The sequence below is a fragment of the Neovison vison genome, chromosome 6 (assembly GCF_020171115.1).
Source record: "Neovison vison isolate M4711 chromosome 6, ASM_NN_V1, whole genome shotgun sequence".
NCBI classification, from domain to species: domain Eukaryota; kingdom Metazoa; phylum Chordata; class Mammalia; order Carnivora; family Mustelidae; genus Neogale; species Neogale vison.
In genome coordinates this window covers 219384428-219399072 of record NC_058096.1, presented here as the reverse complement: position 1 = coordinate 219399072, position 14645 = coordinate 219384428, and the positions used below count along the sequence as shown (strand labels likewise).

General features: G+C 56.4%; 1 protein-coding gene across 1 annotated transcript in view; it reads left to right on the top strand.

Moving 5' to 3' along the window:
• Positions 1–418: 418 nt before the first annotated feature.
• The window catches only part of MYO1F (myosin IF), a 31845-nt gene continuing 17618 nt past the window's right edge, over positions 419–14645 (top strand). The window contains exons 1-12 of the mRNA XM_044254399.1: positions 419–449; positions 8198–8335; positions 8789–8878; positions 8961–9055; positions 9458–9545; positions 9660–9749; positions 11634–11765; positions 11921–12052; positions 12262–12394; positions 12584–12780; positions 13301–13381; positions 13504–13590. Coding sequence (XP_044110334.1) covers positions 447–449; positions 8198–8335; positions 8789–8878; positions 8961–9055; positions 9458–9545; positions 9660–9749; positions 11634–11765; positions 11921–12052; positions 12262–12394; positions 12584–12780; positions 13301–13381; positions 13504–13590 — 1266 coding nt within the window. The 5' untranslated portion in view covers positions 419–446. The remainder of the gene's footprint in view (positions 450–8197; positions 8336–8788; positions 8879–8960; positions 9056–9457; positions 9546–9659; positions 9750–11633; positions 11766–11920; positions 12053–12261; positions 12395–12583; positions 12781–13300; positions 13382–13503; positions 13591–14645) is intronic.

Here is a 14645-nt window from a genome sequence, read left to right as displayed (position 1 = left end):
AGACGCACATCTGAAGTGGTTTTGAAGAGACCTGAGCAGCCCAAATGCTTCCCCCGCAGCCGCCTGACCTGGGTGCTGTGTGCCGCAGCCCCTGTCCAGGCAGTTGGAGAAAGGGCCTTTCCGGGGCCTGGCGGCTGCTGCCATCAGTCCTCAACCTCTCCCTTCAGGCAGGCTCAGAGCCCCAAACAGCCAGCGCCCTCAGCCCCGCCACTGCCGGCTGGAGCCCTCTCCCCGCCCCTGGCCCGGCTTCCCTCCCTTGTAGCAGTGGCCCCTCCCGCTAAAGGAAGTGGGACGGGGGCTGTTCTAAGAGGAACTAGGGCTGGGAGTCTGGTGCAGGAGCAGGACCAGGGCCATGCCCGAGCCGCCCCCCGGAGCACCCTGAGCCTCTACCCCCGCCACGACCCATCCAGTCCCTCCCCAGAGGCCTGACAGGACACCCCCCCACCATGGTAAGTCCTTCAAGGGCGGGCCCTGCAGTGCAAGAGTGGGGGTGGGGCGCCAGCCCAAGGCTGGGGTGCCCTGGACATCACCAGCCGGAAGGTGGGGCCGTGGGGAGGGGCCCAGAGGACCCATGGGGGTCCCTCGCTACAGCTTCAGGTGCCCCCAGCACCCTTCAGCAGGGACCAAGCTCACATCTGGCAGCGCCAGGATGCGGGAATGATGATGGGGGACCAAGGATGGAGCAGGGACTGAAGGACAGAGGATGACCGTGCAGGATCACACGGCATCTGCAGGGACAAGGACAGACCCCTTTCCAGGGCTTCGGGAACCCGTTTCCAGCCCAGCTGGGGTCCCTCATCCTCCCCTGTGGCCTTGGGCAAGTCACTTCCCCTCTCTGGGCCTCGGTTCCCACATATGTCATATTTGGAAGTCAGCTGAGATGTAGAAGGTGTTCGGGGAAACTCTCAGAACTTCAGAGAGCCTGTGTGTTCTGCCGCTCTGAGTCCACAGCTGGGAGCAGAGGCTGGGTTGAATGGGCAATGGGGGGCAGCGATCGTGTGGCGACATCATGCCTGTGTAGGGGTGGTCTGGTCGTAGCAATCACAGAAACGGGGAACGGTGAGACCCAGCACAGGCACTGGTCCCCTTCCGAGCAAGTATGGCAAGGGATACTCTGTGGCCAAAGGTGTCCCCCCCGCCCCGGGTGAGGCTGAGATCTGATGATGATTATGGTGAAAAGGGTCAGGAGACTGTCACTGCCATGGATCTAGACCCAGAAGCATCCACGTTAATGTGACACCCACATTAAGAGAGAGCCCGGGCGGACTCGAAAATTTGCATCCACTGCTCCATGCATCTGTAAGCCACTTCAGCTTTCATTTTTCGTCAGTCTGTCAAGGACAGCATGTGGCTGGGACAGTCACAGAGCCCGTGGTGACAATTGCAGTGCTCCCGGCAGTTGCGGCAGGCAGCTGGCCAAGGTGGAGGAGGCAGGAGCTAGACCAAGAGCCAGGGATCGGGTTAGGCTGAGAGAGAACCTCTCCTGACTTCGGAAAGCCCAGACAAGCTGGGCATCGCTGGCCAAGGACCTCGCTGGGTAACTCACAAAGCAGACCATCCTCTAGAGCTCCAGGCTTGGGATGGGAATTCTTCGAAGAAGGAGCCAAGCCGAGGTGCTCAGGAGCTCAGATGGGCAGACTTGGATCAAAAGAACACAGGAAATGATCTGTTACTTGAAAGAAAAGCAGCCCCTCCCAAGGAAGCCATGCGGACTGCTTAGTCAATGTTTTGCTCAGCTGATGGGCTGTAGGAGGGGAGATTCTCCCCCAAGAGGACCACAGAGCGGGGGAAAAAGGAGCAGACCCCATCCACGAGGCTAATCCTTGCTTCCAGGAGGGATGGCGACCAGTGCCAGGAAGAGCGTGGGAAGATTCAATGGAACAATGTTCCTAACGTGCTTTAGAGAGCCCCTCTACGGTCCCCGTCACCGTGGGTGACGCTCATTCATTGCTGGAGTTCGCGATGCGCCGAGCAGAGGTGATTCATTCTCGGTCACCGCTGAACGATGGTTGTTGGGCTGTTGGTGCTGCTGGTGGTGACAGTATTCACTGGCATCTGTTGGTGCAAGTTGGCGGTGACCGTGTTTCTCGGGGGTGTGCGGGTGGTGGCAATGGCTGCTTTCGGTGCCAGCTAGTGTGGAATGTTTGCGGTCGGTGGTGGGTCATTGTCAGGGTGGATCCGCAGAACGATGGCGGTTGGTGGGGGCGGGGGGTGAGGTTAAGGGTTGACCGTTTATAAACTACAGACCAAAAAAGCAGGGAGACCTTTGATGTGGCTGCTTGGTCCGCAGCCAGCAGCCGTGGGGATGGACAGAGAAGGCTGTTGGCCAAGAGAGAGTTGGGGCGGACTCTAGAAGGACAGGGGTCCCCACCTGTCTCCTCCAGTCAGGCCAAAACTGAGAGCTCTTCCCCCAAGAGAGAGGGGACCTCAAGAGCCTTTGGAGGCAAGGATGCTGTTTGCACAGTGCAGGGATGCAGGATGCGGCCCCGGAACCCCACTGAGATGGGGGAGGACAGGACCAAGGCTGCAGGGACACACCGGGGTGGGGGCTGGGGGGCAGGAGCTGGGGGCCAGCCCCAGCAGCGCCTGCCAGGGCAGCTTCGCATCTGCTCCCTGCTTGTGACCACAGCTCGCGGGACCCCAACGAGGAAGGAAGTGGCTGTTTCGTTGTTCGCTCCAGTCTGGGGCTCTTCTCATCAGCACCCAGGAGCAGAGGCCCAGAGCAGCTAGGGCAAATTGCAAAAGCTCCCGCTTCCAGCCCCTCCCCCTGGCCTTGCCCGCTGACCCGTGGGACCAGCCAGCTTAAGGCTACTGCTGCTGGGCATGGCGAGGATGGCTCCATTTCCGCTTCCCAAGCCTGCTTGTTGGATCTGCACGGCTAGCTGCTCCAGGAGGCCTACAGCCCTCAGTGTCCCCATTTTCCCGATGAGGAAATAGCCATCACTGTTTCCAGATGAGGAAATAACCTTCCCTTCCAGGGAGGGTCCGTGAGCTGCTGTAAAGCCCAAAAGTGGCAGAGGATGTCAACTCAGTGACTCCTAAGGTCACGCTTTCATCAGCCACCTTGACCTGCAACCTCCCGATCCTCCCTACAAGATGAGGGGCCGTGGGGGATTGGGGATGCTGACCCCCCCATGCCCCAGGCTGCCCATCCTTCCAGCCTCATTTGGATCTGGAATCTCCACCCCCGAAGAAACAGGAAGCTCCCCTCCCCCTGCCTTCTGCCTTACACTGGGGCCGCGGTGGGGGGGGGGTCTCTCTGAAGAGTCAAAGTTAGAAGCTACCTCCCACCTCCCACTCTAGCCCTGACTCTCTTTCACAAGAGCCCCATCAGGTTGAGTCATACTTGGCTTGTGGTCAACTGTGACCACAACATCTTCATTGCACCCCCGCCCCTAAGAAAGGGACTCAGAAATTCAGTTTCAACTTGATCTAGGAGACTTGGGAGTCGCGGGGAGATGGGTACTCGTGACACAGGACAGGAGACGGCAGTCTCGTCCCCGTGGTACCGCACTCGGTCCTTCACTCCCTCAACAACCACCCATCCGCCAGCTCCTGTATCTTCTGTCACCGGTCACCTCCGCTAAACGCTCTTGGGGCCACCAGCTGCCATTTCCTGAGGCTTCCAGCTCACCTCCTCTCTGCACGGGCTCCCTGACTCCTCTCAGAGAGCGAGTGGAGGAGGTTTATTATGGAATCCATTTTACAGATGGGAAAAGAGAGGCTTGGAGAAGTGAGGCGGCCTCCCCAAGACCATAGTCAGTCAACTGTCAAGCCGAGGCTCGCACCCAGCTGGTCCCATGCCGAAATTCTCCACTTTCCTTCCGTACTCTCTACTCCCTTGAGCAACACCCTCTCTCCCTACCCCAAACAATGCATGGTTTTTGTCCTCACAAGGGACTAGGAGTGGATCTGGAGGCTCCAGGTCCCGCTGGCAGGACACAGAGAGACAGAATGGGTGGGGGGGGGCGGCAAGGGGCAGAGGACCACTCAGCTGGCTGGGGGAAGCAGAAAGGGACAAGAAGAGGAACCAAGTCCTTGGGGCCAAGAGAACCAGCCAGACGCAGCCAGCTTTGGGACCTCTGACCTCAGAGAAAGGAAGTGGCCTTGAGCTTCGGCCCAGCTTGACGGGCCCAGGAGCGTAGAGACTGGACTGACCCACGGGGAAACTCTAGACAGACCAATCTTGTCTCTGCCCCACCTTCGTCTGATCTGAAGCACCAACCCCAGCCCCCTCTGACCTGGGCAGGGCTAAGGGCGACGGTCTCTACCATCCTCTCCCAGGTCCTCCCTTCCTGCTGTGCGACCTCGGAGAGGACAAAGAACCTCTCTGTGCTGTAGTGTTCTCTTCCACAAAGTGGACCTAGTCACAGTACTGACCTCAGCATGATCAATGAGGTCAGTCGCAGAAGAAGCGGAGACCGCAGTGTGGCACACGGTCCCTGCCAGTGGGCTGCGACCTGTTGTTATGATGGGTGTTGGTTACCATAGTTACCACGGGAAGCCCCCCCCATCAGAGGTCTTCAGAGAGAGGATCCACTTCCTGTCCCCCCCCATCAGCAGCCCCCACTTCCCCACCCGCTGTTGACTCAGAGAAAGAGCAGACCCCCCCGTCTGCAGCCCCTGAAGGGTATCACTCCTCTCCCAGATTTCATCCTCTGTTCTCACCAACACGCTCTGGTCTCCCCATCTTAAGCACAGGAAACCTGCTCCCTGAACCCTCCCCTCTTCACCTTCTCAGCTAGGCCATCTGAAAGCCATCCTCCCTCCCTGTCTACACCTCCTGACCTCCCAGACTGACTTCTGGATGAGGTCGCCAGGGCTCTCTCCGGGGGTCCCTCTGAGCCTCCGGGGAGCCGGACACCTTCAGTAGCTCGGGGATCCAGTGGATGGCTCCCTGCCTCTCCCAGCCGGCCCCTGTCATCTCCGGGTCTCACGGCTCCTGGCTGCCTCCAACTTCCCAGCTGATGCCCTGCTCAGCCTCTATCTTGGACATCCTCTCCGACCCCTGCACCATGCTGCTCCCACAGCGTTGTCCTCCCCAACCCCCCTCCCACCGCACCCTGGGGTTCTTGGTGCATCCCACCCAGCACCCCCTTCTTGTAACAGACCCCTTGGCAGGCCCCCGGGAACCCCCAAACTGAAATTCACAGACGGTGAAACACACCAACTCCCATTGTTTCAAAAATAATGCGATCTCCTGTAATGCGGAGGAGAAAGTCACTTGGAAGAAAACAGGCACCTAAAGATGAAAGTGCTCAGGCCAGTGGCCCACGAACGCCCACCGGAGCCCCCAGGTGCTCACGCCGGGACACGGGAGCATCTCAGGGGGTTGATGCCGAGCGACAGAGGCATCAACCACGCTACTACCATGAGCAGCGCGAGCTTCCAAAATGCCGAACGAGTCTCAGTACAATCTTAGTAACACTAAAAACTCTCTTGGGTAGTCTGGAACATGGAGTGGGTGTCAGCCGTGCAAAACATACTGTTTTTCTGTATAGACCTAAAATAGAATTTGATCTTGGGTTCCAGAGTTTTGTCACTTACATAAGCAGCTGGTGGGGTGGAGTGGGGGTTGCAGTCAGGGTGATCATTTATGGACCAGCCTGGCACCTGCAGCCGCTTGAAATGCCAGCCAGTCCCCATCCCCAGACAACCGAAAACACTGCCACAATTCTTAGAGTGTCCCCAGGAGCCCCGCTGAGAATTCCCCATGCTGCTGACAGTCAAGCCTGAGTTCCTTTGCTCGACATTCAAGGCCCTTAGGGACCCGGCCCAGGTTGACCTCCCCTCCATTCATTCACAGGCCATCCCATTATCCCACTTGGTCATTCAAATGTGCAGCCGGGCCCTGCCCGACCCCCTGCCCCCGGGACCTTGCACACCCAAGATGCAGCCAACGAGCAGGGTGCCCAGCACGTGGACAGGGCTGCGGTGCAGGGCCCCGGGGGCTGTGGGGTTCCAGAGGAAACCTCCATCTGGCCCCCCTCCATCTGACACTTCCTACAGAAGTGTCACCTGAGCCAAATGCGAAGGCCAGACTGGCAGGGACCAGGCAGGCAGGGTGTTCCGAGCTGAGACCTGAGCACCGGCAAAGCACGGGGGCGCCTGGGGCAGGGACTGGGAGAGAGTCTCCCTGGGGGCCGGAGTTAGCAGCACCCGGGAAAAACCTTTGGTGGAATGGATGGGGGGGAACGTGACAGGAAGCCACAGACGGCTTCTCAGCCCCAGAGCGACGAGACCAGATTTGCCACATGAAAAAACTGCCTGTGACAGCTCAGGCTGGAAGCACGTTGAGGGGGGCCGAGCCCTCACCCCCCGACACGCTCCCTCATCTGCTCTCGGCTCCTGCTTCTGCACCTCCACGCTGCCTGGCGCGCCTCTTCTCCCGGCTCTCGACCGAAGCCCTTCTTGGCTTTCAAGTCCCAGCCCAAACACCCCGTGGGTCCCAGCCACTGGCGGGTGTGGACGGAAGAGCCTGGCCTTGGCTGTCAGACGCAAATCCCACACCCTCGGAGACAACCGAGCTGGGTCTGTAGTCAAGCGTCAAACCCTTGCTGGAGCCTCCGCTTCTGTCCCTAGATGTCCCTGAGCCGCTGTAAGGACAGCTGGTGATACGACCTTCACCTCTGCTCCCCCAACCCCCCCACCCCCCCACCCCCACCCCCGGCTCCCGAGCACTTGGCGAATGCTAATTCTGTCCAGGGCTGCTCCGCCTGGGGCCCAACCTCACAACTCCCTGGGCTGGAGAGGGGCGCGGGACTCTCACTCCATTTTGGAGTTTGCGCCCCAGAGCAGTTTACTCCTTCCCATTAACTCCGGAAAGGGAGGCTGCTTCTCCCATTGTACAGATGAGACCACTGAGGCTCAGAGCTGCGTTGGACCACGCCACCTAGATTGGAAGCCAGAGCTATGCCTCACCAAAAACTGGCCTCATTTAATGTCTGTGGGCATTCCTCAATGAACCCCACTCTGGAATTGCCCAGGGACCCCAGGAAAGACTGACCTCTCCTCCTGCCTCTGTCCCACGCTGCCCCTCCTGCCCCATGCCTGCCTGCGTCCTCTCTGCCCAGCTCACCATCCCTGGAAACTGCGTGGCAGACGCTGGTCAGCTCTCGGGACTGGCCTCTGATTCCCAGCATCCTTTGATCTGGGGGTGTCCCCCGAAGCTGGGTTTCTTTCTTTGCCCCTGTTCCTCATCCATCCATCAGGTCATCCCTTCTAGAGCTGAGAAGGGACTCAGTCCCAGTCCCTGCCCTCCAAGAGCTCCAGGTCTGAGAATGACGGGCTTCCTGGAGGAGGCACGTTGTATGTAGGCAGGAGCACGCCTGCCAGGCAAGCTCGGGGCCTCAGACTCCTCCATGGCAGGAGTACACCAAACTGAGAGCGCTTGAGGCAGCCAGTCTGTTTAAGTGTCCGAGGCACTGGATGAGCTGAAAAGTAAGGCTGAAAAGAGAAAACATTCCAGGCAGGCTTCCTGGAGGAGGGGTCTTTTGGGGGAGGAGCCTGTGTCTGAGTCTTCTCTCAGGGGCCTAAGGAAAGTCTAACCCGATTTAAAAGAAAAAAAAAAAAAAAGAAAAAGAAAAAAAAAAAAACTGAGGGAGAAAATGAGAAGGGAAAGTGGCGGGGGCAGAGGAGTGGGGTACCAGCCCAGAGGACAGAGGTCACAGCCAGGCCAGGCTAGGATGCGTGACCATGAGGGAGGAAGAGAGGAGGAAGGAGGCCACCAAGAGGTGGGAAGGTGGGTGGCAGGTCAAATGCCATAGAGAAATCAGGGACGCGGCAGGAGCCTGGGCAGGGAGAGGGGGCTGGAGATGTGGGGGGGCGCAGAGTCTGAAAGAGAAGTGAGAGAAGGGTAAGTCCACCCCCAAACTAGCTTCCCCCTGACCCTCTTCTCCCCTCCCACAGCCACCAGAGCCCCCAAGCACACTCTGTCCCCCTGGGCCTGGCATCACGGTCTCCTGCGTGACAGTGGGACACTAGGCGGTGGGTTGGGAGGACAGAGCCCCCTCCTCTGGGGCAGGGAGCCCACCTCTCCTGGTGTCCCCCTATCAGAGAAGGAGGCTGGCAGGTGGCTGAGGGGAGGCAGAATCGGAAGGCAGTGATGGAGGTGAGCCAGGCTGGGGGGGCTGAGGCATCAGCCCAGCCCCACCCCCCGCCAAAGCGGCTTACTCCCACCTGGCCACCCCCCCCCCAGGGCAGCAAGGAGCGCTTCCACTGGCAGAGCCACAACGTGAAGCAGAGCGGCGTGGACGACATGGTGCTGCTGCCCCAGATCACGGAGGATGCCATCGTGGGCAACCTGCGCAAACGCTTCATGGATGACTACATCTTTGTACCCCGGGCCGCGGGCACAGTGATGGAGACAAGGACGGGAGCGTGACCGACCCGTGGAGGGAGGGACAGCTCGTGGGTGAACGCAGGGAAGGGCGGGGGAGGGACGGCAGCGAGGAAGGGAGAGACGGAGGCCTGAACAAAGGAGCAGAGGGAGGGATGGGCAGTGAGAGCACCAGCCGGGAGGAGGGGGTAGATGGAGGGACAGCGGGGCTCTGCTCTGGGGCGGCTGGGGTCCTCCCTGCTCCCTCTGTCCTGGGTAGCTCAGCCACAGTACATACCATCTCTCCTTTCTGGACCCAGCCCTGTGTTTTCCCCAGCACATCTGAGCATCTCCATCTCTTGCTCTGAGCAATGGGACCCTGAAGGTCCCGGGGGATTAGGATTTAGGGGACAGGGGCCCATGAGGAACAAAGCCAGCCAGAACACCGCACAGCCCTTAACGGCACCCCAGACCTACATTGGCTCCGTGCTCATCTCCGTAAACCCCTTCAAGCAGATGCCTTACTTCACTGACCGCGAGATCGACCTCTACCAGGGCGCAGTAAGACCGGGGCCAGGTGGGAGGCATGGCCCCGGGAACCCCAGCCTCCAGCCCTGTGCTAAGAGCTGACCTTCCCCACCAGGCTCAGTACGAGAATCCCCCGCACATCTACGCCCTCACGGACAACATGTATCGCAACATGCTCATCGACTGTGAGAACCAGTGTGTTATCATCAGGTATGGAGAGAGCCCCACACCCTCCTGCCCAGGCCCCGCAACAGCCTCACCAGCCTAGGGAGCTTTGCCCAGAGTTCCTGGCCCAAACAGACCCTTACTGTCCCTCTCTGCCCCTGGCCCTGCTTTACTTTCCTTGTCAGCCCCTGACCCATGATATATTTATTCATCCATTCTATTATTGTCCATCTGTCCGTTCCAAATGTCCACTCGGAGATGGCAGGGATCTTTGTCTGTCTTGTTCACTATTGTTTCCCTAGAACCTGGTATGGCAGTGAATGAAAGAAAGAAGGAAGGAAGGATGAATGAATGAATGAATGATCAGGCACTAGAAAGGGCACTTACCCTCCCCCCAACCTCCCTCCCTGCTGGCTGCTGATCATTCTTTCCTTCATTCACCCCCAGTGGAGAGAGTGGAGCTGGGAAGACCGTGGCAGCCAAATACATCATGGGCTACATCTCCAAGGTATCTGGCGGGGGCGAGAAGGTCCAGGTGAGAAGAGAACAGAAGGATGGGCTGGGTCTCCCCAGCAGCACGGTAATTAACCCCCACAACCACCTACCTCGCCCTGACCTCTTTCCACCCCCACCTGCCTCTGCCCCCCAGCATGTGAAGGATATCATCCTGCAATCCAACCCACTGCTGGAGGCCTTCGGCAACGCCAAGACCGTGCGCAACAACAATTCCAGCCGCTTTGTGAGTCTGCAGCCCCACACACAAGCACAAACACCTGTATTCCCAGTAGCATAGGAACTTCCTGCTCCTTGCTGGGAGACTCACTTCCTGCTCGTGGGAGACTCACTTCCTGATTATGGTCCTTCTGAAAAAGATTCCCCCATCAGCTGATCTGTAGAAGCCTTGACTTGTCTGTGTAACATTCTTAAGTATTTTCCTGGCTGCAACCATGCTATATCCGTTCCTGTTCACAGTTCAGTTTCCAATTTATTCTCTCATTCATTCTTTTCTTCAACAAATTGTTCTTGGGCTCCTTCTTTGTGTCAGGTGTTAGTGCTGAGCCTAATGGAGACAGAATAGGTCAGCAGATCTGGATTTACAGTCTGATTCTGTCACTATTTAGATTTGTAGCTTGGACCAAAAAAAAAAAAAAAAAATGTTTCAGCAGCTTGAACCTCCTGAGGCTCCTGTTTTCTTATCCATAAAATAGGGATGATGTTAATACCCATCTCACAGACCTCAGTAATTCCAGTATGGTACCTACATATGAAATGATTTAATAAATTCCATACACCAATAAGATGTTTTATTCCCCTAAATATTATTAATTATATTTTTATTTCTAACATATTGATCATGCAATTATATTTTAAGTATTTTCCTCAAAACTTTGTTCTTAAAAATGTAATGGGGCACCTGGAAGGCTCAGTCAGTTAGGTAATCGACTCTTGATTTCAGATTCATGAGTCTGGGCCCTTTCTTGGGCTCCATATTGGATGTGGAGCCTACTTTTAAAAAAATAATTAAAACACAGAAAAATTGGAAGAATGGTATAGTGAACACCTGCTGCCCATCTCCAAGAGTTTATCATTAACATTTTGCTCTACTTGCTTTATCATATCTCCATCTGTTCATTTTTTAAAGTAAGCTCCACACGCACTGTGGGGCTTGAACTCACAACCCTGAGATTTAAGTGTCACATGTTCCACCAACTGAGCCAGCAGACGCCCCTACCCATCTTTTTTTTTTTTTTTTGGATGCACTAGAGAGTAAATTGCAGACACCTTAATTTCTGCCTCACCATCACCTTGGCATGTGGATCCTTAATTAAAATCCAATATAAATTTTCATTGCTCTTTCATTTCTTTTAAAGTAAAATCTGCATATAGCAAAACACGTAAATCTCAAGTAAACCATTCACTGAGTTTGGGAAAATGCGTCTGTGCTACCAAAGCCCTATCAATACACAGAACATCACCCTCTCTCCAGAAAGTTCCCTCCCTTTTAAGTCAATCTTTAATCCCACCTCACCCCAGAAGCAAGCACTCCTCTGGATCTTTTCTTTTTTTTTCCACCATAGATTAGTTTCAGCTGTTCTAGAACTTTATATAAATAGATTCGCACAGTATATGTTTTCAAACTACTGATATACACACAAAAACGTGGATGAACCTCCAAAACATAATGTTTTATACTATTTTATTATACCAGAGACAAGTGTAGATCTTGTATTACAGGTGTCTGTGTACTGGGATGATGTAATGTGTCATTGCATGACAGTGGCAAAAAGGAACAAGTAAGGGGGCTTCCCTGCCCTCCAACCTCTAGCCAGAGTAGAACCCACATATTGTCAGAGACCAAAGAAGGGACTTGTGGGGCTCTCACTGTGGGCTTAGGGACAACCTGTGAGAGACAGCCAGGATCACTAAAACCAGCAGCAGCCTGCAGAGACACGGAGGTCTCTGTGTTGTGGTCAAAGGACCAGGAAAGTGGTCAATAAAGAAGAGTTGGGGTCACGTGGGCAAGATGGGGAAAGAGGCCGGGCTCCTAAGACCCATCCTCAATTCCCCCCCACACTGCACCCCCGGGGACCCTGGGCGCCTCACCTGGCTCTCTCGGCTTCAGGGCAAGTACTTTGAGATCCAGTTCAGTCGTGGCGGGGAGCCGGACGGGGGCAAGATCTCCAACTTCCTGCTAGAGAAATCCCGTGTGGTCATGCAGAACGAAAACGAGAGGAACTTCCACATCTACTATCAGGTGCAAGGAAAGGGGCCGTGAGGCTGGGGCTGAGGGAGAGCCAAGGGGAGACGGTGGGAGGGTGAGTGTCCAGGAGGCTAGGACAGTGAGGACTGGGGGATCACAAGGGCGATGCCGGTCCAACGCCATATGCATGAACATTGCTTGCCCTCCAGCTGCTGGAAGGAGCCTCCCAGGAGCAGCGACAAAACCTGGGCCTCATGACCCCCGACTACTATTACTACCTCCAATCGGACACTTACAAGGTGGATGGCACCGATGACCGGAGCGACTTCAATGAGACTTTGGTGAGCCGTGATCCCTACTCTAGAAAGCCAAGGCCCGGAGAGGGGCGGGAACTTGCCTTGGGTCACACAGCAAGTGGGTGAAACAGGCAAGACAGGTCTCCGGGTGTCCTGACTCCCTGCGTCCGTGCTGCAGTCCCAGAGCCTAACTCAGGAGGGCAGGACGGAGGTGGCGATCCGTGGTACAGGTTCTGCCCCTGTTGTGCCTGCAGAATGCCATGCAGGTCATCGGGATCCCGCCCAACGTCCAGCAGCTGGTCCTGCAGCTGGTGGCGGGAATCTTGCACTTGGGAAACATCAGCTTCTGTGAGGATGGGAATTACGCCCGGGTAGAGAGTGCGGACCGTGAGTGTGGGTGCTGGGGACGGCGGGGTGGATGGGTGTGTCCAAACTGCTTCCTCCTCGTGGGGCCCCAGGAGGGTAAGCACCCACGAGGACAGTATCTCCGTCACTGGGCACAAAGGGGAGGGATGGAAGCACCACAGGGGGCCCCAGAGCCTAACTGGCCGCCCTCTTTCCCCCCAACCCTGGCAGTGCTGGCCTTTCCCGCCTACTTGCTGGGCATCGACAGCGGGCGGCTGCAGGAGAAGCTCACCAGCCGTAAGATGGACAGCCGCTGGGGTGGACGCAGCGAGTCCATTGACGTGACCCTCAATGTGGAGCAGGCAGCCTATACCCGCGACGCCCTGGCCAAGGGGCTCTATGCCCGTCTCTTTGACTTTCTTGTGGAGGTTAGAGGGGCCGGGGCCTGGGCCAGGGAGCAGGAGAGGCCCTGCCCCAGATTGCCCTGGGCTTGGACCAGCCAGGTGGGGAAGGCAGGCATGGGATGTGTCAAGGTCAAGCACCATGACAATATTGTAGAGGCCAACATTACAGAACACTTGGCCTCCACCAACTACTGTTCTAAATGTTTTACATGCGTCAGTTTAAAGCGTTATAAAGTCCTACAGAGTAGTCACCATCATTACCCCCATTTAAAGATGGGAACATAGAGCTGCAGAATGGTTAAGAGGCCAAGCGAGCTCCCAAGGTAGGAACCCAGATGTTCTAACACCTGGGATTCTCATACGGGTGACTGGGGGTGGGGGGACAGAGAGTTGGAGAAGGCAAGAGAGGAGCTGGCATCAGAGGACACAGCCTGGGAACGTGGTCAAGAGCACACACAGAGGGGGACACGCTGGCGCTCACCCACCTGGTGAGACTTTGGTGACGCATTTTCCCAAACTCAGTGAATCCCCGTCCACACTGCAGGCCATCAACCGCGCTATGCAGAAGCCCCAGGAGGAGTACAGTATCGGTGTGCTCGACATCTATGGCTTTGAGATCTTCCAGGTATGGCCTCTGCTCCCCAGCCCGCACCAGGTGCCTCCCTGAGCCTCCTGGGGTGGCCCCGTGGCCCCAGGAGCCTCCAGCATCAGCCCACTGATGGCGACACCCTTGGCCTCCCTTGACAGAAAAACGGCTTTGAGCAGTTCTGCATCAACTTTGTCAATGAGAAGCTGCAACAAATCTTTATCGAACTCACCCTGAAAGCTGAGCAGGTAGGCAGGGGGAACCAGGAGCTCAGGGACACTGGAGGTGGGGGCAGGACCAGACAGTCTGCTGAGCCCCCAGGGGAACCCCCGCCCAGGCTCCCATCCTCACCTCTCTCTGCTGACCTGTCCAGGCCCCACCAAGAAATTTCCTATGGAAGCAGTTCCCTGCCTCTAAAGCTTTGACAAGGGCTGGGGCACAGCCTCCTTGGTCATTCCACCAATGATTATTTATTGAGCACCTGCTGTTTGCCAGGCACTGTACGCAGTGCTGGGGAGACTGCCATGCAAGAGAGGAATGAAAATTCCTGCTGTTTTCATCCGACCCATTCCGCAAAAACAGAGCCTGAGGCAAGGATTCAGTACAAATATCAGGAGAAGAGTGAGGAAGTGGGAGACACATTTAAAAAAAATAGGGATGGGCGCCTGGGTGGCTCAGTGGGTTAAAGCCTCTGCTTTCGGCTCAGGTCATGATCCCAGGGTCCTGGGATCGAGGCCCGCATCGGGCTCTCTGCTCTGCAGGGAGCCTGCTTCCTCCTCTCTCTCTGCCTGCCTCTCTGCTACTTGTGATCTCTGTCTGTCAAATAAATAAATAAAAATCTTTAAAAAAAAAAAATAGGGAGGTGAGCGCCTGGGTGGCTCAGACGGTTAAGCATCCAACTCCTGATCTCAGCTCAGGTCAGGATCTCAGCATCCTAGGATCGAGCTCCACATCGGGCATCTGCTTGGGATTCTCTCTGTCTCTCCCTCTGCCTTTCCCTCTGGAGTAGGCAGAGGGGGAAGCAGGCTCCCCACTGAGCAAGGAGCCCAATGCCAGGACTCACCCAGGACCCTGGGACCATGACCTGAGCCAAAGGCAGACGCTTAACCAACTGAGCCATCCAGGCATCCCAATAAATGAATCTTTAAAAATAAAAAATAAAAAAAATTTTAAAGGCCAGAATAGGGTGTATTGATGAGCAGGCTATGCTGCAGGCAATTGGGGCCAATTTCCGCTGAGCCCTGGGGGACACTCTAGCAGGAAACTCAGGGTTAGCCCACCCCAGAAGCAACGGAGCCAGGAT